The sequence below is a fragment of the Moschus berezovskii genome, chromosome 26 (genome assembly GCF_049115385.1).
Source record: "Moschus berezovskii isolate FMDL1 chromosome 26, NW_MosBer_1.0, whole genome shotgun sequence".
NCBI lineage: Eukaryota > Metazoa > Chordata > Mammalia > Artiodactyla > Moschidae > Moschus > Moschus berezovskii.
Window position 1 is genome coordinate 13,960,401 of NC_142485.1, and position 26,612 is coordinate 13,987,012.

Consider the following 26,612-nt stretch of genomic DNA (forward strand, 5'->3'; position numbering starts at 1 on the left):
GAGAAATTGCTTTCTAAAGAGGAGTTTGGTTTATCTTATGTGGAGGAAGGCAATATGTCTACAAATAACATAGTTGTGCTAGGAAAATAACCAGCTACTTTCATTAAAAAAGTATGAGGCAAGATTTGTATTTGTTTATGTAATTGAATTTAATGCTGCTGAAATTTGTCAGATCAAAAAGCTACTGAAGTGTAGACTATTTTTTTCTTTGAGAAAAATTGCTTAAGAAAGCGTCTCTTGGCTACAGGGCAGGTGTTCTGCTGATGCTAAAAGGTCACAAGGCAGTTATTCTCTGCATTTTTCATAATGTGTTAAACCAAAGAGTACCCCCAGGAGGATATGTTTTGCTTTTGAGAGGAGGGTTCTGTGAGACAGTGACTCTTGGTGGAGAGACCCTGCTGATAGTGGTGCTAGTGGTAAAGAACCTGCCTGCCAGCGCAGGAGACCTTAAGAGACACAGGTTCGATCCCTGGATTGGGAAGATCACCTGGAGGAGGGAATGGCAACCCACTCCAGTATTCCTGTCTGAAGAATCCCATGGACAGAGGAGCCTGATGGGGTCACGAAAGAGTCGGACACGCCTGAAGTGACTTAGCACCATACAGCTACTGATGCACTGACTTTGGCGTCTGCTACCTAGATGTTGGTTCCTTGGGTTACGTCTACAATCAGAAAGCCAAGAGGTTTGCAATCACTTTTTCCCTCTTAACAGTCCAAGTAGCTTACACTCTCACCCACATACCTCCATGTCACATTATCTTAATAACTTCAGATTTCCTGCAGAAGTTCCATTTCATACTTCAGATCTCATTAATATGCCATCCTTCTCTGTCTCTTACCTGGGTTCACCTTGGTTGATGGACATGTAAATTTCCCAGGAATTCTCCTCTGGGATGGCGCCGTGTGGTATCAGTAAACTCACCCCTGAAACGGAAAAAGCCAAGAAGTTATTTGTAGATTCTCCAGTTATCCGGAAGCACCTCAGCTGAATAACTTACAGATGCTTTCAAAGATGGACCACCTCACAGCAATTTATAGGAGTTTCACAAAGTACAAAATAATAACAAGATATTGTTTCTTTCAGTGACATATGGAAGGGCATATCATTCAAGTGTATACTCAGATTTTTACTTAAAGTCTTCCTAATGTAAATCGGTACAGCTATTATGGACAATAGTATGGAGGTGCCTCAGAAAATGAAAAAGAGTTATCATAAAATCTAGCAGTCTCACTCCTGAGCATATGGTCCAGGGAAAACTGTAATTCAAAGATACCTGCACTCCTGTATTCTCAGCAGCACTATTTACAATAGCCAAGACATGGAGACGACCTAAGTTCCCATCAATGGATGAATGGGTAAAGCAGATATGGGGTGTGTGTGTGTACACACACATACACACACTGGAATGTTACTCAGCCATAAAAACTGAAATAGTGGCACTGCAGCAATATGTACAGACCTAGAGATTACTAAGAAAAGTGAGAGAAAGAGAAACATATGATATCATTTATATGTGGAAGCTAATACATGCCACAAAGCAGATAGACTGACAGACACAGAGAACAGATTTGTGGTTGCCAAGGGGGAATGGGGCAGGGAAGGATGATTTGGGATTAACAGATGCAAAGTATTATATATAGAATGGATAAATAACAAGGTCCTACTGTATAGAACAGGGAACTACATTTAATATGCTGGGCTAAGCCATAATGAAAAAGAACGTATGTGTATGTGTATATATATACACACACACAATGGAATCACTTTGCTGTTCAGCAGAACTTAACACGAACACTGTAAGTCAACTATACTTCAATAAATAGGAATTTCAAAAATCAAAGCCTTCCTGACATTGTAAAAAGTCTCTTATTAGGTATCCTGACACCCGGCACTATCATACGTATCTGAGACTAAGAATTTCAGTTCAGTTCAGTCGCTCAGTCGTGTCCAACTCTTTGCGACCCCATCAATCGCAGCACGCCAGGCCTCCCTGTCCATCACCAACTTCTGGAGTTTACCCAAACTCATGTCCATCGAGTTGGTGATGCCATCCAGCCATCTCATCCTCTGTCGTCCCCTTCTCCTCCTGCCTTCAGTCCCTCCCAGCATCAGGGTCTTTTCCAATGAGTCAGCTCTTCGCATCAGGTGGCCAAAGTATTGGAGTTTCAGCTTCAACATCAGTTCTTCCAATGAACACCCAGGACGGATCTCCTTTAGGATGGACTGGTTGGATCTCCCTGCAGTCCAAGGGACTCTCAAGAGTCTTCTCCAGCACCACAGTTGAAAAGCATCCGTTCTTCATGTACCAGTTAGTCGGCTCTAAAATTTAAAAGGTATTTCTCTGCCTTGTTTCTATCCATTCATTTCCCGAAAAGGTATCTAGGATGATGAGTGAGACATTGAACATTTTTGCTAGAGCCTGGTGTGTAATTGTCTTCTAAAGGGTGCATCTTAAAGTCAGTTTAGGGACGTGACTGACGGAGTGGTGTGTTTTGTCAAGAGAACTGAAGAAGGAGGGAAAACTTGTGGATACGTTTAGGAACTTAAGATGCTGTGTAGCCACGATTTGGCTCCGTATTTCCAAACAGACTCTAGAAGATTAAGGCTAAAGGTGACTTAGCCATATTCATATCAATGTCAAACTGAAAGAAAACTCAGGAGCCTTACTTCAGTAACATTATGTAACGAAGGTGGGGTGGGCACAGGCAGGCACCTCATAGCACACTGGGAAATTCCTCTCTTTTCTCCTGAATGCTATGAAGTTAATATCTCACTTTGGCCAAAAGGGAAGAGTCTAGAGAGGGCAGAGAGTCTCCTTAATGTAGCTTCTTGCTTATAAAAAGAAATGAAATAGAGACACAGTTAAGATCTTGACAAAGTAAAATCTCAGGGTATCCTTCTATCCTCTGAATAATGCAGCACTCACCTTTTCTCCTTTCATTAGAGCTAATGTAATTACACAGGAAGCTTTCAGGCTGCTGCTGATAAATTTAAATCTAGAGATGGCAGACTTTACTGATATCCTTCTGTGTTCCTGTTTGCTGCGATAGACTCGAGGAATGGAAGACTCAAGGCAAAACAAGTTGTGTGGTTCACATTTATGAACATTATTCAGTGACACACTAGTTATCATCAGTATCTTTCACTAAAAATGAGGCCCATTTAAATCTTGCTCACAGCTTTTCAGCTAGGGTATCTATTTATATTCCGGATCCTAATGTCAACAGTAGGAGAACAGTAATTGCCATACTCAGTGGCCTCTGATCAGTCTCCTCCTTTAATTGCCCATCCTTCCTTAAATATAGCTGCCAAATGAAGTGGGCTCCATTACATCCTTCCCTGCTGGGGAGCAGAAATTATTATATGCACGATATTCAGTGTGTCCAAATGTCAAACATAATACACAACCCTAGACATTCTGTATTCTTAGTTTGCCATCACATTTTCTCTCCGTTGCCTCTGTTTTAGACTATGATGATAACGGAGACATTTAGACCTATCAGACATTTAGAGACAGAGCACAGAGTGTCACCATCAAGAAATAATGCCATCTGAGCAATTAACCCAAAAGAGCTCTGTTGTGCTCCCATTTCACATTTTTCGCTATTCCCTGATCGAGGTATGATTCACACACTTAAGTTAACGAGTTTTGGGGCAAGTGTATACGCTCATGTTACCATCACAATCACGATAGAACATTTCCACTGCCAGAAAAAGCCCCCTTGCACCCTTTAGTAATCAGTTCGATCGCCAACCCAAATGATCATTCATTTGCTTTCTGATATGTTGATTAGTTTGTCTTTTCTAAATTTTCAAATAAAATCATACAGTGTTTTTTTAAAAAAAAGCACTAATGGTTTATTACATCTGTAACACGTGGCCCAATGCCAGGCAGAGAGTATGAATATACTCATGATTCATAAATCATGAATATATGAATGAACAGGATTGAAAACTTTCAGTAAAGAGAAAAAAAAAAAAACAGCCAGGCTTTGAGACACGCAGTCTTCTGCAGATCATCAGGGCCTGACAGTCAACTCCCAAACTGAATCAGAATAAATATGCATGTGGACTTTTGAGAAAGGGCTGTTTGCAGAGCAAGATTGTATCGCATTCCTTCCAAGTCAGCTTAATTCCTTGTGTTTAGATTGAAACATTATTCATAATACACCGAAATTCAACCTGAATGTGTAGGATCACTGGAGCTTTAAATGATCCCGTCTTTCCTTCAATCAGAAGTTGTATGATGATCCTTTAAACATACTTCCCTCCCCCCACTTAATTATCTAAATTGTACGTGGAAACTGAAGATAGTCAAACACCAGAGACACTAAAGGCCATGGGAGCTGATGGTAAGTTATAATTTATGAAGAATGATGGCTCTGTAGGAGCTCTTCACACTTGTGTTCCCCTAAAGATGTATCCATTTTCAACAAGTCATTCACAAGTTATTTCTGATTAAAGGATATACTCTCCCCCAAACTCCACCTATCCTGAGAGCCTTTTATTTGATAGGACAACAGAACCACCTGAGTTTTTCGGGTCCTACTTTGCATAATAAATGATTTTTAGAGTGTGGGGACTGCTGCCAACCTTTCTCACAAACCATTGCCAGGCACCCCACAATAATTTGGGATGGATAGCATGAGAACAATTTAATTTCCAAGCCTCTCTTCTTTACACTTTCGCTCCCCAGGGCATATTTTACATTTATGTTCTGCAAATAACAGAGCATATGTTTCAGTTCCCTGCACTTATTTTTTCTCAAATTCATTCCCAGTGAACAGCTTCAGTCTGGTCTAGGGCTTCTCATGCAGAGCTCTGAAAACGCTCCTTCACAGAGTTGTTTGGGAATCATAGATAATACTACTGGAACTTTGGGTTGTCAACCAAAACGCTTCTCAAGTCAGAAGGGAAGCAAGAAAAAATCTGTCATCGTGACTTCATTTCACGTTCTATGATGAATATTAAACAAATATAGGTGATAAATTGATTGATCCTCGCACTCCCTTCCTACACACACAGATGAGGATGGGCCTAACCTATTCAACCAGTAACTATTGACAGCCACTTAAGTGCCAACCACTAGGTAAGAAAGTGGAAATAATATAAAAGTACAAAAACTCAACATGCAAATTCATAATTCTTATGTATATACATACTCTTCTCTTCAAAAGGGCAGGTTCTGAATCTTTTCCTTTTCTAGATTCCATGTTTCCAATTTACAGATTCTTATTCCAAGGGGTCGAGAAAGAGTCAGACATGACTCAGCAACTAAACAACAAGAAGTGAAGCCGCTCAGTTGTGTGTGACTCTTTGCAACCCCATGGACTGTATGTAGCCTGCCAGTCTCCTCCGCCCATGGGATTGTCCAGGCAATAATACTGGAGTGGGTAACCATTTCCTTCTCCAGGGGATCTTCCCAACCCAGGGATCGAACCTGGGTCTCCCACATTGCAGGCAGACTCCTTAATGTCTGAGCCTCCACAGAAGTAAACAACAAGAAGGGTACCTGGTAAATATGGCCACATGCTCCCTACACATTGACCTCCTATCCATCATATCTCCCAGGAGGAGGGCATCATACATATGTATAAAAAGACTCTTACCACATCCTACTCATCAAGGAAGATTTAGAGAATTGGAAATTTAGAATACAACATCATTATTGGGTCTGCACTGGAGGGCTATTTCCCTGAAATTAAGTTTTTAATGAAGCAAAGGATATAGGAAAACCAATCATCAACTTGGAACAAATTGCAGGCACAAGTCACTAATCTACTTAGAAGGTCAGGCAGTAGAACAGAGGTGTCTGACTAAGTCCTACTACAGAATTCACTGTACAAGATAAATGCTTGATATTTTAGCTGGGTTTGTTCTACCCTACAGAGAAATCTGCGAAGGTCCTGCCGGTCCTAGCTCAATGCTATCCAGATCTTTAACAACAATGGCAGATCTCATATTTTCCCTTTCCTCTCAGCCGACAGTGATGATTTAGAGCACTCCCTAAATCTCGTTGCTCACATACTGGGCAGGGGGTGGGGCAGTTGGGGATTGTTCTCTTCCTCCATCCCACATCTTAGATGGCAGCTCTGAAGACTAATGCACAGGTAGAGTCAAAGTTATCTGGGCTGTCCACGTTAAAACAACACGAAAATCTTCCAACCAAAAGGAAGAAAACACTCTTAAGCACTCTTGAGAACTACAGAGCCAAGGATCTGAGCTTGAATTCAAAAGAGCAACCCCAAAAGGAACCCTCATCACTGCTCATCATAAAGCAACATGATAGCAAGGGTGATGGACGCTGACTGTATTCATTAGGTCAGTTAATGAGGAAGTTTGAGTGTCATTTCATTCATCTGTCAACTTGTTTGTAAACCATGTTTTACTATAAACACGGTATTTGGCAGTCATATCAAAGAATGTTTTTAGTGCTTCCTGATCATGTTCTAGGAAATATATTTCGAGGGGTCTTAAACTCTAGAGACCACCGAAACCTTCTGAGCCCGCATGGCTGTCAGCCCTAACAGGGCATCTGATGGAGTATTCAGTCCATGCTGAGATGCAGATGGCAAAGTGTAATGTCGGTGCTGCTTCTGGTTTGCCATGTAAATCAAGCCAACTTCCGGAGCTACAGTGGTGTTCACTCTGACACCGGAAGAGTCAACATCTTAAAAATGCGTCTTATAGGACATCATCTTGTAAATATAATACGTTCAAACAAACGCTAGAAGATACACAAACGCACACTTACCACCCACCTGTATTTGGCATTACTAAGCGTCCTCCCAAATGGCCAAAGACACCTGTGGTCCTCAGTTCGGTCCGTGTAGGGAGTGATGACAGGTTCTGGATGTAGGGCGTCTTATTTCTGGCATGCACTGTTGTGAAGCTGCGGTTGTTTCCGTGGGGGAAAGTCCCGGAATGATTCTTGCCGTGGTACTCGGCTCGCTCGGACACTCCCAAGGAGACCATGAACGAGCTCTGCACTTTGACTTTGATGTCCGACAAAGGGTTAAAGAGTGAGGACTCCGTCATGAGCTCCTTGTCCAGGGGGTCCTGTAGACAGATGGGCCCACTGTACGTTCGGCTCACTGTCAGGTCTGGTTGCATGGAGGGGTTCAAGAGCAGGGAGTTACCTGGTCAGAGAAGATGGATCTGTCACTCAGAAGCTGTAAAGCATCCCAGTTACTCCTTCACATCTGCTTCTACAAACTACGCAGCACGTACTCACCAGCTGCCCAGGTCACGGCTGACCCCTCAGACCCACCCTGTGCATCTAAAGTATCTCTAACAGGCTGATCAATAGCGTCCAGAGCCTCGGAATCAGGAGCTCTGGCTTTTGCAGTCAATTCCCTGAATGCGGCCGATCTAACTCATCTTTTTCTCGAGTTCTTTATGTGCTACCTTTTCAAAACAAGTATTTCTGGCACTCTACCAGGCAACTTACTCAGGTATGATTGTTTACGGGATTATTTTAACTGGCAAAGAGGAGCTTCTAAAAAATAAAAGATGAAAGAAAGATGCTTTGCAATCCAGTTTGGAGCAAAAATAACATCTGTTCAGTTTAAATGGCAAAGAGATGACACAGCATGGTGACGAGGTGGTGCTGTTTATAATCGAGGTGGCGTGGGTGCCAACACGTCTCCTGTGGAATTCTGGGCAGTTTCTGGGGGAGGAAATGTTGTGTCCTCAGAGCAAAAGGGTCAGGGGGCTTCACAAGCCGCTCCATGTCTGAGCAGCCAATTCGCTCTAATAACACGAATGCCACTCTGAGAGGCACAGAGGATCCCAGCTTCCACAAGGGGAGCAGCTGAGAATGGCTTCTTTCTGATTCAAAACAAACGGAGAAAAATAATCCTTACAAAAACATGAGAAATTGGACTTTCTCATCGGCTGGGACATAACCATTATTTTTTTCTATGCCCAAATATTAAAAAGAAATGCTGTGATATTTTCTTATGATGAAGTAATCTCATTTATTAGTAAATAACAAAATAACCCTCAGTTCCAAACTTCCTGCCCATATCAGTCCATCAATGTGACATCTCAAATTGAAACCCAAAACATATTAAACCATTTTCCTTTGGGGCCTGACAAAAATGTTTCGCATGTGATATTTTGGAAAATGTTGCAATTTCAGACCATATCCTACTAGCTTCTATTGTTTTTCCATTTTCATAATTTGTAACAACACCAGCAGGAAATCTATAACCCTGACTTTTCCCACCTCTTTGTTCTGATGCTCTAAAAATCCCAAATCACGAGGAGCAGGTTCAAAATGAGATGAAATACCTTGTAGATTTAAAAGCACCTTGATGAGGCATTTTTCCATGTTTGATGGTCTTTTTATAATATAAGGAGCGGAGCTTTCTTAACAGAACTGCACTGAACTCTACAGATACCTGCCTTACTCTGGGATATGAAGCAAGAAGCAGGATGGAAGAACCATCTCACATCTGAAGAGTTTGGAGCAGGAGTTTCCACTGATACCCGAAAAAGCATCTGAGTCTCATGACTGTTTTCTCTCAAGCTCTCACCTTCTAACATTTAATTTCTGGCTACTGTTAGAAGACCCTGCTATCTTATGTAAAGTCAAGAAGCAAAAACATTTCCTAGAGTTAGACTTAAGTCTTAATTGCCTATCACTATATACACACATATGTGTACATTTGTGTATGTGTATATATATGAAAAATACACACACATACACATATAAGCCCCTTGGACTGCAAGGAGATCCAAACAGTCCATTCTAAAGGAGATCAGTCCTGGGTGTTCACTGGAAGGACTGATGCTAAAGCTGAAACTCCAATACTTTGGCCACCTCATGCGACGAGTTGACTCACTGGAAAAGACTCTGATGCTGGGAGAGATTGGGGCCGGGAGGAGAAGGGGACGACAGAGAAAGAGATGGCTGGATGGCATCACTGACTCAATGGACATGAGTTTGAGTGAACTCCGGGAGTTGGTGATGGACAGGGAGGCCTGGCGTGCCGTGATTCATGGGGTCGCAAAGAGTCAGACATGACTGAGAGACTGAACTGAACTGAACTGACACATATAAAGTTGGTGGCCAACTTGATTTAAGTCTTATTGAAGATAATCCCCCAGCGACCACAAGTTTCTCTTTGGATGTCCTTTTCAAGGCCCTGGTCTACTCTATGTATGACATTGTATTAAGTCTCACTGTTCACGCTGCTGGGGCTCCAACCATATTTGCTCCAGAAGGGATGTCATGAAGACAACAGAGCACCCATGGAAGGCACAGCTTCACTGTGAATACAGGGGAGAGTAGAATTTGGATAAGCGGCTTCTGTTGGTGTCACTAGTTTTGTGAGTTCTTGGTTAAAGAAAATGGTAAACCTAAGTTTGGAAAGGCTACATACTCTGAGACAGTCACAGTATAAGTTTCCTACATTCTGAGATGCCTCGTGGTAATGAGATGTATCAGCTTATCCAAGTGAGCTTTCCCCAGATGCTCAGATCAGGGGACCGCCCCTCTCACCCACTACCTGCTGCTCTGCAGAGCTCACTGGTGTGCTCTGTCAAGGGATGAGGAGACAACCAGCTTCTAGAAGGATGCTGTCTACATTGACTGAGTCCCTTACTTAAGCCAAGGTATTATAAGCCATGTTATTCCGGGTGGTTTCACCCTCACAAGGCCCTCCTGAGATAGATCTTAGTATGTCCATTTTACAGCTGTAAAAATTGAGACAGACAGAATAACTGATGTGCTAGGTTTTACAGCAATTGTGGATTCAAATCTGACTTCAGAGGCTCTGAATTTACACACAAAGCTGCCACTCACACTACTGTGTATTCTGTTTTTAATTGGTAAGGTCTGAGACAGTGATATCTTATGATTTGATGGAGACAGGAGTCTGATCCCTGGTCTGGGAAAATCTCACATGTTGTAGAACAATTAAGCCTGTGTGCTGTAACTATTGAGTCTGTGCTCTAGAGCCCATGTGCTGCAGTTACTGAAGCCGGAAGACCCTACAGCCCATGCTCTGCAATAAGAGAAGCCACTGCAATAAGCTTGGGCATCACAACTTGAGAGTAGCCCCACTTGCCACAACTAGAAAAAAAGTCTGCACGCAGCAGTGAAGACCCAGCACAGCCAAAACAAGTCACATGTACTAAGCTCTAGACCCACGTTGAGGTGATGTGTTCTTATCTGAGATCAGCCAGACTTAGACCAGAAGCCAAGGTGCCGGAAAGTAAAAGTGTTAGTTTCTCAGTCACTTCTGACTCTTGAGGGACCCCATTCACTGCAGCCTTCCAGGCTCCTCTGTCCATGAGACTCCCCAGGCAAGAATACTGGAGTGGGTTGCCATGCCCTTCTCCAGGGGATCTTCCCAACCCAGGGATCGAAACTGGGTCTCCCACATAGAAGGTAGGTTCTTTACCATCTGGGCCACAAGGTGTCAAGAGTGAGTGGTAAGCGGTCAAGTCGCTTATCTCTCCCACCATCTCCCCATTCTAGCCTGCTTGGGTTTCCACTGCACCATCCTGTCCCTACTCCATCACTGCCAAATGGTAAGACTTCTTGTCCTGTACTGTAGGTGTTACTGACAAGCAATAAACAGAAATAAAAGTGACAGTATTGACCACAAGGGTCAAGAAAACTTCATCTACGGAAATGAGACAGTTCCATTTTTTCTAAAATAAAAGCCATTTATATGTCTCATCCCCATCTCCCAATCAGGAACAGAGTCAGTTGGTAGAATAAAATCAAATGACTCTTCTGTTTTAAAAATGAAATACTGCTATTGTTTGACATGATAAATTTTCCTTCCCCTACAACAGAAGACAGCTTCAAGGTGGCAAAGGCAGAGAGTCATTTAGGCTGAGAATTTCATTTTTTCTCTGGCTAACTAGCCCATCACACATCCTCTAAAATCCTTTTACTTATTTAAACTAGAAATAACTCCACTGAATAACTCCATCTAATAAATAGTGTAATAAATATACCTGGTAGAGTCATTGGTTCGTAGCTTTGAATAATCAATATTTTAGTTGACTAAATATACATTCCCAAAGCAGGCTGGTTACAGTAGAAAGTTGGGTGATCTGAGACATTGACTACATATCAAAGATGGACACACCATATTTAAAATGTGGGTAATGGTAAATTGAGGAGCTTCCCTGGTGACTCAGTGGTAAACCATTTGCCTGCAATGCAGGAGACTTGGGTTCAATCCCTGGGTTGGAAAGATCCCCTAGAGAAGGAAATGTTAACCCACTCCAGTATCCTTGCCTGGGAAATCTCATGGACAGAGGAGCCTGGAGGGGTACAGCCCACAGGGTTGCAAAACAGTCAAACATGACTGAGAGACTAAACCACAATAGTAAATTGAGACCATTGGTCCTCATGGCAGCCAAGAACTCAGACAGACTCCTCCATCAAACCTGGCATCCTAAGGTGTGAAGACAATTTTGGAGCAGCTCCCAGTGCCAAGAGCCACCCTCACACAGGACCAAAGAGCACGAGGGTCCTGCGTGAGTGTAGCCTACGGTCCTGAGGACGCGCTGTTGGGGGCCCTACGCCGCTGACCTTGACGGACTGTTTTGAAGTTGAAGGTCTGGAAGCCACCTGTCAATGCAGAAGAGTCGATGACGTCCACACCATAGTCACTCTGGCTGCGTCTGTACAGGGTGATGCCGATGACCAGGACTGCAACGGCCACAACCGCGGCACCCAAGCCCGAGTACAAAGCGATGTCGCTGGCATTCTCGATGCCTGAAAGACACAAGAGCAATCCTAAATGGCCAACATGGGCACAGTGCCAAAGAGCCACCCCGGGAATAGAATGTAACACTATTGGAATATTTGGAGCTATGGATCAGGCAAAATGACAGATGCGGCTAGTCGCGAGTTGGACTCTCCAACAATAATCAGGGTTCTAGAAGACCTTGTATAAATCAAAGGGATGCTAGTTAAATAACTTCATTAAGGTAGCTTACCACATAATGGAATCTGCAACAGAAGCAATTTTGAAAAGAATATAAGAATTTTCAAGGAAAAACAGGCAACTGCTTAATTTGCTTGTTTTAGAAAGTCTTACTGCCCTGCAAAGTTTTTTTTTTAATATATACATATTTTATTTTTGTTGGAAGACATGAGACCCACGTACAATGACAAAATATGGGTGAACCGCTCTGCTTGTCTATGGCCTGGGCGCATGCATTCACAGAGAGCATTCTCAGGTGAAAAGGTAACACATGGTCTATGAGTCAAGAGACCAGAGCTCAGGAATATGAACTTGAGCTTTGGCCCACGTCACTCAGTTCATCAGAACGCTGACAGTCATCAGGGTATTTACGATCATTATGAGCGACTTTCTGTTGTGAGATATGAAAAGCACTCAGTCCCAGGCACTCTTATGTCCATGGTCAATGTTTGCTGGCACCAACTGAATGCTTGACTCTAGAAGTTTCTTTTTTTGTGGAAGAGGACTGGTCTCTAAGAGGGCACATGCTGTTTCTCCCATACCTCTCCTACTCCATCCTATTGAATGCATGGGCAAAGCAAAAATAAAAGCGTTAGTTTGAAATTTAGATGGTGGGTGTCTCCCCATCCCCCAAGATAACACTGTAGCTGCTTTCCAACCCTTTTGCTAGAGGTCCTCGGGGTGTGGTTGATTCCTGAGGAGCCTCGGAATGGCTAGTGCAATGCAGCATTACATCTACCCAAGAACAGGTAAGCCTTGAAGTGCGTTAACAATGGAAGGTGGCGAGTATTCACTACACAACTGATCTCCTTACGGATTATGTGGTAGGTATACTAAACAGGTCCAAAAGTAATTACTCTGTCGCCCCTGCTGGGTTTAGCAGATAAAAGAAACCCATCACATATTTACCTTGTAATTGCACACCACTTAGTCTGTGTTTGCCGTACCCTAATATGGTACTTATGTTATCAAGCGAGTAAGACTAACCACACGACGAAATTTATTTTCAACAAAGTTAGTGGACTATAAAATAAGGTGCCGCCAAATGAAAGCAGGAACAAGGAAATCAAGCAGAACCAGTTCAGTAATAGGGCGGCCAACACATAAAAATAATTCACGGGGGAGAAAAAACAGTCATCTCAAAGAACAGTATCGGAAAGGTCAGAGGGTGATCAGATGCTTTTCATAACAGCATCCTGGGAGGTATTGAGACACAGTGTCATCTAGGCTTTAGTTCAACTTCATGGTGGTCCCAATGGGGGAGGGCTAGAAATGGTGGGGTATCAGTGGTGGTCTTCTCCAGATCCACAGGGTGAAGACCTATGCCACCGCCAAAGTTCCAGTGTCCATCTAGGTCATGTGGGGAGAAAGAAGGGGAGTCATCACCCCCATTCGGTCTCACCCTCCCTCTACTCAATGAAGTTCCTTGGAGGGAATCATTAGAGAAGAGAGAAGACAGAACACCACAGGTGCGGCAAGCCAGGGTACCAGGAACGGGGAGAGAACAGGATTCAAGCCAGTGAGCCTTTCCCCTTCTTTCCTCCAGGTCCTTGGGCGCTGCTCACCGATGACACCTTCATCTTAAAAGGTGTATCTGGGAAGAATACACCTGCTCGGCAACTGAGCACACAGAGAAAGAGCCTGGCAGTGTCCTGAATGCAGCTGCTCTGTCACTGAGCTGGCAAAGTGGATGCAAAGACGTCTTTAGCTTCCCAGGTACTAAAATAGAAAGGACTAGAGGCCTGAGGATGACCAGTGTCAACGTACTTCTGCTGAAAATGGACGTCACTGGATGTGAAATCCTGACACAAAACTCAGCAGCAGGAACAAGCTGTCTTTGTTCCCCTGGATTCCTATCTTGCTGCTCCTGGCATCTACCCTCTTGCTACCCAGGTAACCAGAATTCTCTGTTCTCAAGATACAAGTTCTGTTTTAGGAAAGGACTCTCCGCCTTCAGATGAAGGTATCAACATCAGATATAGATCACTGTGCTTGCTCTCCCAGGAATATGTACAGAGCCTCTTAATAAATACTGAATTATAGAATTTTTAGAAATGAATATGGGGACTTTGGGGCTAGGGTAGGGAAAGAAGGGAGAGAGACTCGTACTGGGATCACTGCTTCCCTAGAAGGCTCACCCTAGCACCTGGTGGGGCAGTTTGACCTAGATTCAGAAGTCCATGGGATTCATTTTTACAAGAATCATCTGTCCTGGGAATCTGATGTTTCTACATCTAATGATCTCATCATTCAACATACACTTGTGACGGGTCAACTGCTCAGTGGAAATGACACATGGGTGAATTAACACATGGTCCATATCCTCCATTACTGTCTAAAAGATAAGGCTGTGATGGGACCCTGGTATCCAAGTGCAGCTACGAGGCAGACACGAGTCCTCAAGGCCGCATCAGTCATCCCTAGAGCTCAGTCTTCTAAAGTTGAGTCACCTATTTCCTTCTTTTTCCTCTCTTTCTCTTCTCTATTTACCTGCTTTTACTCCATCTTATTCTTCCCTTTGACCCCCTACCCCACCATTTGCTAATCTTTTTTCTCCAGGACAATAAAGTAGGTTTCCCTGTAAGGATGCCTGTGTCCTTACAAATGTAATTGATCCCCTTTTCGTGTGTGTCCAGGACTGGCCCCAGGAGAACCTGAGGTTTAGGCTTGATGGCTGGGAGCACACGGGCACTTGGAGGGGTGCCACAGCAGAACCACTGCACGTGTGCACGTGTATGTGTGCTCACACTCAGCTCTCACTGGAAGAACATCAGAAGTCACTGCTTCCACCTGCTAGCCAAAGGCCCTGTGCCCCTTTCAGAGTATTAGGATGGGTCCTTGTCATATACCCTCCATCCCTCTAGGCATCTAGGCGCTACCCACCTCTGTCTAGCCATCTGTCAGTGCAGGGTCCCCTCCTCTAAGACAGCTGGACTGTGCCTGGGCTAGTCCCCCAACCCTGCCAACCCCTGGTTCGCAGAACTCTGACATCACTTATGGTTCCTAGAACTCTTTTTGGATCTTTTGATGGTTAATGACCTGAATGCCAAGGCATCCTACCTGCTTGACACTCGGCACAAGCACTTCTCTGTCATTTCCCCCAGAAATGTGTGAGTCATCCTGTGCAACTATTTGTTGATTGCTCCCTGGACTCAGACTAGCCTGAGGGAGATTGCAGAACCCCTGCCACAGAGAGCCTCTTTTCCTTATAGCTACACACACACACACACACACACACATTTACATCTGTCTGCTCACTCTTACATCTGGGGCTGGTTTGTTTCCATTCTGAACAAAAAGCTTTGTGATTGATCAGACTATTCTGCCTTTGTGGGCATAGGGCATTTTTTTCCCCCTGGATTTCTGTTAGACATATCAATGTGTGATTGATGTCTTTCCTGGGTTTCCACCCCTGTTTCCTTTCTCCAAGCACTGTGAAAGCTTTAGGCCAAGTTCAGAAGGACGCAACATGTGGTATCAAAAATTGTGCACGATCTACAGGCTAAAGAAAACAAAAATAAAAACGATGGGGAGATCTCTTATATTGCAAATTAGTCAGAAACTACAGAGGGATCTGCTCGTTGCTGGAAGGAGTGGAAATATCTACAGAGAAGGCTGCAAAGATTAATAGTTGGAAACTAGGACCCTGGAAAGGAAATGTTTATGGGTTCATTTGGCCTGGAGAAGAGAGAACTATAAAGTGGCTTGTGGGGATCTTTAATGCATAAAGCGTGGTTCTAAAAAGAAGTTCACAGTAGGTGCCCAATGAACCTTCACTTATGATGAAGCTAGTAACCAGCTTGTCACCCACTCTAACAAGGGCTGAAAAGCAGGACCTGGCCTTTTATTATAGCAATTGGGACTCTGTTAGATATTAAAATGACCTTTTCTACAAGGAGGGTTGTTAAAAAAAAAAAAAAAACAACTGTGCTGTATTTCTGAGGAAGCTTGTAAAATCTCCTTTAGAGTTTCTCAAAACCAGCATGACTGCAGTTATTATATTTTTGGTCAAAGCTGGTGAGAAAGGCTAAGTGACTTTTCAAAGTCCTTTCGAACTTCAGAGTTCAAGGACTAGGTATTCACAAGCTCCTGTCCTTATGAATTATAATCACACCTAGTCATTCATAGTGACTTATGTACCCCAAGGACTAAATTTAAGGGCTGTTTATTTAGTTTGCCTTCCTCTCTTCACAGGACTCTCATTTGAAAGACATACTAATGCCACTTATTCATGGAAATGTAGCTCAATTCCCATATTATGAGTTTAACTATCAGATTAGAATCTATTTTATAGGATTAGATAGCTACACAAATGAATAAAGGAGCACAACAGAATGCCTTTCAAAACATACAGTTAGAGAATTTGGGCCTGACATGTACGCCAACAAAGACCTACTGGACAGCACAGAAAACTCTGCTCAATGTCATGTTAACAATTGAAATGAGAAAAGAATTTGAAAAGAACAGATACATGTATACGGATAACTGAATCACTTCGCTGTACACCTGAAATGATCACAACGTTGTTAATCAACTACACTGCAGTATAAAAGAAAAAGTCAAGAAAAACATATGGTATTTGCTTTTTATCTTATTAGATACTGTAGAATGACCACTGCTCTTGTTTTAGGAGGAAAAAACTCAGCAACTTGACTTGATGTATATAAGGTAGTGAAATACTAAGGAATTCACACAGCAGAGCTTCACAAAGAGAAGGCTGAGAGAGAGAAAATGAATGCAAGCCAGCAGAATTAGCAGCTCCGCTGGACTCCCAGGAAGCAGCCGTCTCTAGCCCAACCCCTTCTCATCCTGGCCCAGAGGTACAGACAGGGCTGTAGACACCAAGGGGTGTGCCAAAACATTTAACTGCATGCTAGCACATAACAGAAGTTACTGTTTGAACCATGCATGCTTGTCATTGAGAAACCACATTCCTTGAAAAAAGCATCAGAAAATAACTTTTAAGTGGTCAGCGCTGGTCAACTACGGTGAGCAGTTCTGATGATACCTGCATTGCCTGGAATCTCACAATCCCGTCACCAGACAGCATCTTGGCTTTTCCACCTTGCCATCCTCCAAAAGATCCTTGTTGTCATTAACAATGACAGCAGCACATTCTTCAATAGCACTTACTGTATGCCGGGCACTGTTCTAGTCTTTTATTTACACTGATTAACTCATTTTAATCCTTCCAACAAACGTGTAAAAAGGCGCCAATTTAAATTTCGAAACTGAGGCCAGAAAATCCATTGTCTTGCCCAAAGCCTCATGACAGGTTAAGTAGCAGAGCTGGGATTCAATCCAAGGCAGCTCGACTCCAGAATCGATTCCCCGGCTCATTGCCTATCCAGCCGTGAACCTCTGCCCTGGTCGCACTGCCTGATACTGAAACCGTGCCCAAGCCCCCATGTCCTTCTCTTCTGCAGTAAGAGGCTGACTCAGAAGTTAACGATTGGGAAATGTGAAGACTTAGAAACAAAAAATGGCTGCTGGGCTGGGGAACTGAAAACTATTTAGACTCTGAATTTGCCACCTGGCAGAATCGCTGAACTACCCATTCCCTAAAAGATACGGATAAACACCTGACACGCAGGAAGCCGGCCCCCACCAGATGAAAACTGCTGACCACAAGAACACAGGCCCAGACCAGTTGGAACCAGTACGTTGATGACGCAGCCTCCTTCTCACCTCACCGCCAGCCAGTCAGGAGAATGTCCAAGAGCTGATCACGTTCTCTTTGAATCACAACTATACACCTCCTCACTACCGTTTCCAGGGCAGGGCATGCAGATTTGAAGGCATCAGGCCACTAAACTTTTTCTATTTCACCCAAAACTCTGTCTCTGATATTTAATCCAGCATACAGTAAGTCCCTACATGTGAGCCTTCAAGGTATGAAATTTCAGACGCAAATGTGCCCCCGTATGCCCGCTACTGTACTGTATTACTGTATTAGTACTTTCTAAGGTACTGTACTGAAAGATTAAAACAAATATTCTCTTTATTTTTGGTGCTTGTTTTTTATGTATTATCTGTGTGAAAAGTATTACAAACCTATCACAGTAGAGTACTATATAGCCGATTGTATTAGCTGGGTACCTAGGCTAACTTTGTTGGACTTACGAACAAAGTGGACTTAGAGACGTACTCTCAGAACAGAACTTGTTCGTATGTGGGGGATATACTGTACGGAGGCTGAATTTCAGCAACGAAACCTCTTGATGGCAAGGGTAACCCAGTAATGGAGCACTAACCTTGTGCCTGCTTCTCTGAGAACTGCAGGCATGATCATATTCTCATGCTCACAACCAAATCTATTAGCCGTAGACGTATTCTATTTCTTCTTTTACAGATGACGGTACAGGTTCAGATAGGGTAGAGGCTTCTTCATGAGAAAATGGCAAAGATAGGGTCTGGACACCCATCTGTCTTCACCCCCAATGGTGTGGTCATCACAGGACGGTCTCCTCATCTCTCCTCCCTGCACTGGCTCTACTAGCCCTGCTGGAGGAACCCACCAACTAGACTGGTGAGTATCATCAAAAACCCAGTGCGCTGCAAACCCACCCGGGCCTTCTTTGCAGCCTAATAATTCTTGTATTCATGTCCCATGACCGAGAAAAACTTTTCATCAACACAGTTACTCTGAACTTTGTTTACTCTCTTCATCACCTCTGCTTCTCACTGCCCGCTTTTCCATGTGAGTCCCCTTCCCTCCAGCACACACACACCCTCCCCTGCACCTCAAAATTCCTCTGCTCCGTCCTGTGCTTTCCTTTCCCTTTCCCTGTTCCCTGAACAGCTGCTCCTCCTCTGTGTCAGGCCGGCTCTGATCCGCCCTCTCCTGCCTCCGCAGGGACCTGGCCTCATTCCTTATTCCCTTTCGGTCTCGCATCTTTCAACTTTGCCTCCACACCTGTGCCTTGCCTTCTGCCTCCAAACACGGCCTGGTCTCCCTAATCACCTCTTCCCCAATCCTTCTCCTGACTTACTCCCTGACTGATCTTTGAAAGAGGCAGTCTTTTTTCATATCCATGAAATTCTAAGCTCTTTGTTGAAAAGAACTATAAAAAGCATTTTTTAAAACATCAAACCTTTCTTGATCATAATTTTCTTAACCAGTTAACCTCTATCACTGTTGAAATAAAAGAATAAATAGAAAACACACACAGGATGAGGAAGTGCTTGCTGCTGCTAAGTCGCTTCAGTCGCGTCCAACTCTGTGTGACCCCATAGACGGCAGCCCACCAGGCTCCCCTGTTCCTGGGATTCTCTAGGCAAGAACACTGGAGTGGGTTGCCATTTCCTTCTCCAATGCAGGAAAGTGAAAGTGAAGTCGCTCAGTCAGTCCGACTCTTAGCGACCCCATGGACTGCAGCCTACCAGGCTCCTCCATCCATGGGATTTTCCAGGCAAGAGTACTGGAGTGCAGTGCCATTGCCTTCTCCGAGGAAGTGCTTTAGGAACTATAAAAAGTTATACTACACTAAGAAAAAAATTCATCCTTTAACTAAGCCAACATATATGATATTGCATACATGTGGAATACAAAATGATACAAATGAACTTACATAAAAAATGACCCATGGACACAGAAAACAAATTTATGGTTACGAAAGGGGAAAAAGGGAGGGGATGAGATAAGTTAGGAGTTTGGGATTAACAGATATACAGTACTATATATAAAACAGATAACCAACAAGGACCTACGGCCTGGCATAGGGAAATATACTTAATATTTTGTAATAACCTATAAGGGAAAAAAATCTGAAAAACAAAAGATAGACATATATATATAGAAGTGAATCACTTTGCTGTACGCCTGAAACTAACACAACATTGTAAATGAATTATACGTCAATAAAAAAAATACAGAAAATTAAAAAAAGTAACCACTGTTGATAAGGGGATGACAGAGAATGAGATGGCTGGATGGCATCACCGACTCGATGGACATGAGTTTGAGTGAACTCTGGGAGTTGGTGATGGACAGGGAGGCCTGGCGTGCTGTGATTCATGGGGTTGCAAAGAGTCGGACACGACTGAGCGACTGAACTGAACTGAACCACTGTTGATAGTATATTTGGGATCTTTCAGCGAAAAACATGTAAATTTCCATTTTTTTTTTACTATCCTTACTCTAAAAGTTATACGATCGTGATTCTATTTCCATATGATTTCCTGTACTATGTTGCTTTTTTCCCCCACCATGTACATACCTTGTAGATCATTCCTATCAGAATGTACAGACATGCTTTACTTCTTTTTACATGGGCTCAGCCCACTGCCAGGCTCTATCGTTATTTAACTTGTTCACTATTTCTGTACACTTCATTGCTCTTTTATGCTATTAAATGCTGACTTTTGCCCAAACCACTGTTTCCTCCTGAAGACTGTTCACAACTACTCCATCAGACAGTGCTAACTACTACTTTGATGCCCAGCATTCTTAAATCAGGATCTCTTGCTTCAAATCCTGTCTGAAGTCCTCAGCCTATATTTCTTCCTGCTCAGTGGATAAAACCACCACACCAGTGTGCGTTGTGCTAACATCTCCAATTTGTCAGCTGATTTATAAGGTCACCATTCTTATCTCTTCAAGTATTTTCTTGAATTCTCTTTTTCTAGCAGTGACATCATCAGAGACCAGGCTTGAGCCTGAAGAGTAACCTTTCCTTTTCTGCCCATCGACCCCTTCCCCAGATGACTCACACGCCTTACTGAAACATCCCCAGTGCCCCTCACATCTCAGTTTTGATAGGAGGCACCCACTCTGCACAGCCTCATCTCCCTGATACCCAGGCCCATTCTTTGCTTATTCTGAACTGTTATACATGTGGGTTCCTTTCCCCAAATACAGTTCTGGTTCTGCCACTTCAGAACCTATCAATGACTCCTGAGTAGGCGTCGAGTTCACTCTAACAGGGGCTTCCCTTATGGCTCAAGATACTTTCTGCTCTGCCCCATCCTAATTTTCAACTGCTTTTGTTCATTTCTCCTCTATATGGACCCTCCAACTGCTGCTTCATTGGCGACACTAAAGCCTTTGACTGTGTGGATCACAACCAACTTTAGAGATGGGAATACCAGGCCACCTTACCCGCTTCCTGAGAAACCTATGCCAGTCAAGAAGCAACAGTCAGAACCGGATATGGAACAATGGACTGGTTCAAACTGGGAAAGGCACATGCCAAAGCTGCATATTGCCACCCTGCTTATTTAACTTCTATGCAGAGCACATTATGTGAAATGCCAGGCTGGACAAAGCACAAGCTGGAATCAAGATTGCCGAGAGAAATATCAATAACCTCAGATATGCAGATGACACCACCCTTATGGCAGAAAGGGAAGAGGAACTAAAGAGCCTCTTGATGAAGGTGAAAGAGAAGAGTGAAAAAGTTGGCTTAAAACTCAACATTCAGAAAACTAAGATCATGGCATCCGGTCCCATCACTTCATGGTGACTACATGGGGAAACAACGGAAACAGTGACAGACTTTATCTTCTTGGGCTCCAAAATCACTGTGCACAGTGATTGCAGCCATGCAATTAAAAGACTCCTGCTCCTTGGAAGGAAACTTATGACAAATCTAGGCAGTGTGTAAAAAAGCAGAGACATCACTTGGCCAGCAAAGGTCCGTATAGTAAAATCTATGGTTTTTCTAGTAGTCATATATGGATATGAGAGCAGGACCACAAAGAAGGCTGAGTGCCACAGAATTGGTGCTTTTAAACTGCAATGCTGGAGAAGACTCCTGAGAGTCCCTTGGACTGTAAGGAGATCAAACCAGTCAATCTTAAAGGAAATCAACCTTGAATATTTATTGCCAGGACTGATACTGAAGCTGAACTCCAATATTTTGGCCACCTGATGTAAAAAGCCAACTCACTGGAAAAGACCCTGAAGCTGAGAAAGGTTGAGGGCAGGAGGAGAAGGGGGTGACAGAGGATGAGATGCTTGGATGGCATCACCAACTCAATGGCCATGAATTTGAGCAAACTCCGGAGATAGTGAAGGACAGGGAAGCCTGGCATGCTATAGTCCCTGGGGTCACGAAGAGTTGGACATGACTTAGCAACTGAACAACAACACCGACCCTACTCTTTAGGTGAATCTGATTATAGGCCTGACTCAAAGATATTATGGGTTCAGTTTCAGACAACTGCAAGGGGTGAATATTGTAATATGGCCAGACACAACTTGTTTGGTTTTCTGGTGCATACAGAGGTTATGTTTATATTACACTGTAGTCTGTTAAGTGTGCAATGGTATTATAGCTAAATGAAACAATGGCTACACCTTAACTAAAAAATATTGCTAAAAAATGGTAGCTATCATCTGACAATGCAGAGCTGACAAATATCCCAATTTGTTAAAAAAAAAAAAAAAGTAGTATTTGCAAAGTACAATAACATGAGGACTGCCCAGATCCATTTTCTTCAAGTAGACTTTGTGCTTCAGTAGACTTCCCTCTTTCTTTTTGTTCAGATGTTTTGCTTTTACTGAAAGGCTCCCTCCTCCAATATTTGTTTTAATTCTAACCATTCTCCCAAGATTGGCAGTACAGATAATCTATTTAATAAAATGTTTCTTGAGAATGCACATTCAGACATGTTTTATTCTTCCTTTTCAGTAAAGTTGCCAGATTAAGCAACTACAGATATGACACAGTTAAATTTGAATTTCTGATCAAGAATGTATAACTTGAGTGCAAGTATTTCTCATGCCGTATTTGGGACATGCTTATGTCAAAAATGTATTCACTGCTGATGTGAAATTCGAATATAACCAAGGGTTCTCTGTTTTATCTGGTAATTCTACCTTTGGATTTCGAAAGAACGGTCTTTTTCCCCATCAGGAAGAACAAGGTAAAATGAGAAAGAGAGTCAGAAAGCAGGGTTTGAAATCCAGCCCTTGAGAAAATGACTTCACTTTCATTTTCTACTCTGGGAATTCAAGATATAAGTTCTAACTTTGAATATAGTAATACGTGGGGAGATGAGACCTGTGAATTCACATTTTTAGCAAGTACCCTGAGTTACTCTGATGCTGAAGAACGTTCTGTTCTATCACTTATTCACTGTGCCTGTGCTTAGTTCCAAGGTATTTAATGAAGGAAACTTCATCATGTCCAGTAAGGTCAATGCTATTCTTAAAAATGGTCATAAGAAAAGGCATACACTTATGATGGAATAAAAATTAGATAATAAAAAGACTGAAAGCAGTAAGAAAATTACAAATGTTGCACATATGCTCGGGTTGAATTGATTCACAGTAGGAATAATTCTGAAGGACAAACAAGTCATGCAATTTGGGGAAAATGCTATATTTATGTAATGGAAAATAATCAGCAGGAGACAAAGAAAAATGATGGGTAAAATAGAAAAAAAAATTATCTTCTAAAGCATGGCTAGAAGATTAGCGTTGATGCCAGTCACCTAATGTTAGCTTAAAGACCTAGAAGTCTGTTGAGAATTTAAAGATATTATGGTTCAGTGTGGGCTTTCCAGGTGGCTCAGTGGTAAAGAATCGGCCTGCCAGTGCAGGAGCCGCAGGAGACATGGGTTTGATCCTGGGTCAGGAAGATTCTCTGGAGGAGGAAATGGCAACCAGCTTCAGTATTCTTGCCTGGAAAATTCCATGGACAGAGGAGCTTGGAGGGCTACAGTCTATAGGGTGATGAAGAGTTAGACATGACTGACTGACTGAGCATGCCTGCATGGTTCACGGCTCGAGGCTGCAGATAGTTCTATGTGTTCAGGTACCATTCAATCTATACAGCCTGAAAAAGAATGTCCAACCTGCCAGTATGGACTCTGCATCTTTTGAGGAGTTCTCTAACCCAAGAATGTGTATTCCCAGAATCCACATTATTCCACTATGGATAAAAGCAGTGTACTTGGGGGAAAAGATGTAGAATGGATTAAGTGTCAGTAAGACTACGAGAAACACCTAATTTCTAGACTGTAAGGACACATTGGAGAAGGAAATGACAACCCACTTCAGTATTCCTGCCTGGAGAATTCCATGGACAGAGGAGCCTGGTGGGCTACAATCCATGGAGTCACAAAGAGTCAGACACGACTGAGCGGCTAATACACAAGGACACATTGGGGTCATTCTTTGATAGAAATGACTCTGGGAAACTTCCCATTTGGACTTTCACCTAGCACCGGGCACCGAACAGATGATTATTAAAAACTGCCTCCTTATTCTCCTCTTCTCAAATCATCTGTCATTTTCTGCTTTGTACTGAAGTTGTAGAGAAGAAACATTTCTTATTGTTTCCTTCACGCTTCACGGGGCCAAGACTATTTATACAGAATAATTGTGCAATAAATATCTACTACACGAATGAGTTAAAATAAATACATAAAAGCAAAGTCTTTATTTTCACCTTAACAATAAAATGCTCAGTGAGGAGTTAGCAGGAAGATGTAAGATCATAATAACAAGTATGAATTGAACATCTAATACATACTATTGCGTACGTGCTCAGTCACTAAGTCCTGTCTGACTCTTTTGTGACCCCAGGGACTATGGCCCAACAGGCTCCTCTGTTCATGGATCTTCCAGGCAAGATTACTGGAGTGGGTTGCCATGCCCTCCTCCAGGGGATCTTCCTGACCCAGGGACTGAAACCATGTCTCTTGCATCTCCTGCACTGGCAGGCAGGTTCTTTACCACTGTGCCATGTGGGGATGATGGTAAATGCCACAAGCATAAATGTGAACAGACCCTATACTATCTACCAGATGACCAGAAGGATGTCTATCATAGAGAGAATTCAGCCTGGGATAAATGCAATGAACATACAGGATAGAAATAGGGAAACTGCTTGACAATTGGCCAATTAGAGGTATAACTAACTCAGACTTTATGGTCTTTGCAGAGGCAAGACCCAAGCCGAAGCCTGAAGGAAGGATTCATTCGACAGGGTAAGATTAGGTGGAGGGAAAGTTTTCTGGCAGACATAACAACATATAAAGAACTATATGCCCGAATGGGCCCAGGGTGTTCAAAAAACTAGGAAGTTTTGTTTGTTGGAAGAATATAGGAAGTTGATAGGGTAGAAAGGGAAATATCTAATGATTAAGCAGCTTGAGAGAAGATGAAATGACTAAACAATGCCATCTGAGACCAGATCCCATAGACAGTAGACACCTTGTTCAGTTCTTAAAACCAATAATCAGCTCTTGTAAAGGTTTAAACATGGAAGCAATGTGACCAGAATTGATGTTTTTCTAAAAGATCAGATAAACTGACGTCAGCCAACTCCAGATACAGGAAGCAACGGTAGAAATCCCAGTTAGGAAGAAAGATGTCCTGAATATTCAGTTTTTGTCTCGGACACCATTTCCCTTTTACTTGGCTTTTCTCTCACTACGCTGGCTGTTACTTTTCTGTCTACTGTGCAGTAACTTCTGACCTGCCCTATATCTCAGTGTGGATGTCTTTCAGGGCTGAGGCCTCAGATATGTTCTCTGTTCACACTCATTATCCAGTGATCTCATTCAACCTATTGGTTTTAAATATCATCTGGATACTGACAAGCCCCAGATTTATGTCACTGCCAGGATTCTCCTCTGACCTCCAGACTCATATATTCAACTGCCTGTTTAAGAAGTATCTTAAATGTAGCATTTATAACACTGAACTCTTGAGTCTCCCTCCAGATATGCTAAACCAAGTTCGCCCCAGATCAGTAATGGCCAGCCCATCCTTCAAGTTGCATAGCTCAAATTTTGGAATCATCCCTGATGCTTTTCTTTCTAATGCACCGGCAACTCCTTTCGACTCTGCCTCCCAAAGATATCCAGATTATGGACCTTTTCTACAACTTCCAATGCTCTCTATCTGGCCCAAGCCACACTCATCTTGAATCTAGGTTATTATAAAAGTTATATTGTAATAACCTAGATTATTGGAATAGACTCCTGTTATTACGGATCATTGTAACAGATCTCCTTGTTTCTGCTCTGGTTCCCTGTATGTTTACATTTTGCAGAGTGGGTAGAGTTTATCTTTGAAAATATTAGGTCATGTTACTATGAATAAACACCTTCAATAGCTTTCCATCTCACTCACAGTAAAGGTCAAAGTCGTTACCACGGCCTATAATACACTTGGTACTTTTCCTCCATGCCCTACTTCTTGACCTGAGCTATTACACCTCTTTCCGTTGCCACTCTGCTCAGATACCTAGCCTAACTGTTCCTTGGATACTGCAGCAGGTTCCCATCACACAGCCTTGGCATCCCACTCTTCCCTTGCCCTGGATGTTCTCCTCCCAGATATCCAGAATGTCTGTTCCCTTGCTTTCCTTTAGGTGTCTTCTCAAAGGTGATTTTACTGCAGAGACCTTCTCTGAACAGCTTACACAAAAAAGCAACATTCCCTCCATCCCTACCTGAGCCTCTTCTGCTTTATTTCTCTTAACGACGCTTGGCACCACCTCCATGACACTCAGCCCTCTATATAGAATTTTCTGTGTGTTTTTTTTTTTTCCACCTCCCTCACTAGATCTGCAGGCTTCATGGGAGCAGAAACTGTATCTGGCAGGCTCAGTACTGATTCTCCACCACTTAGAACATGTCCATGCCCATGGGGTATATACTCAATAAAAAGATGCCGAATGGAGTGAGTTGGTGAA

The 26,612-nt window shown here is 42.9% G+C and overlaps 1 protein-coding gene across 1 annotated transcript in view; it reads right to left on the bottom strand.

Moving 5' to 3' along the window:
* The window catches only part of UNC5D (unc-5 netrin receptor D), a 642,973-nt gene that overhangs the window by 67,196 nt on the left and 549,165 nt on the right, over positions 1-26,612 (bottom strand). Inside the window, exons 8-10 of the mRNA XM_055416581.2 lie at positions 11,562-11,747; positions 6,763-7,140; positions 840-924 (exon numbers count right to left, since the gene is read on the bottom strand). Of these exons, the coding sequence (XP_055272556.2) occupies positions 840-924; positions 6,763-7,140; positions 11,562-11,747 (649 nt within the window). The remainder of the gene's footprint in view (positions 1-839; positions 925-6,762; positions 7,141-11,561; positions 11,748-26,612) is intronic.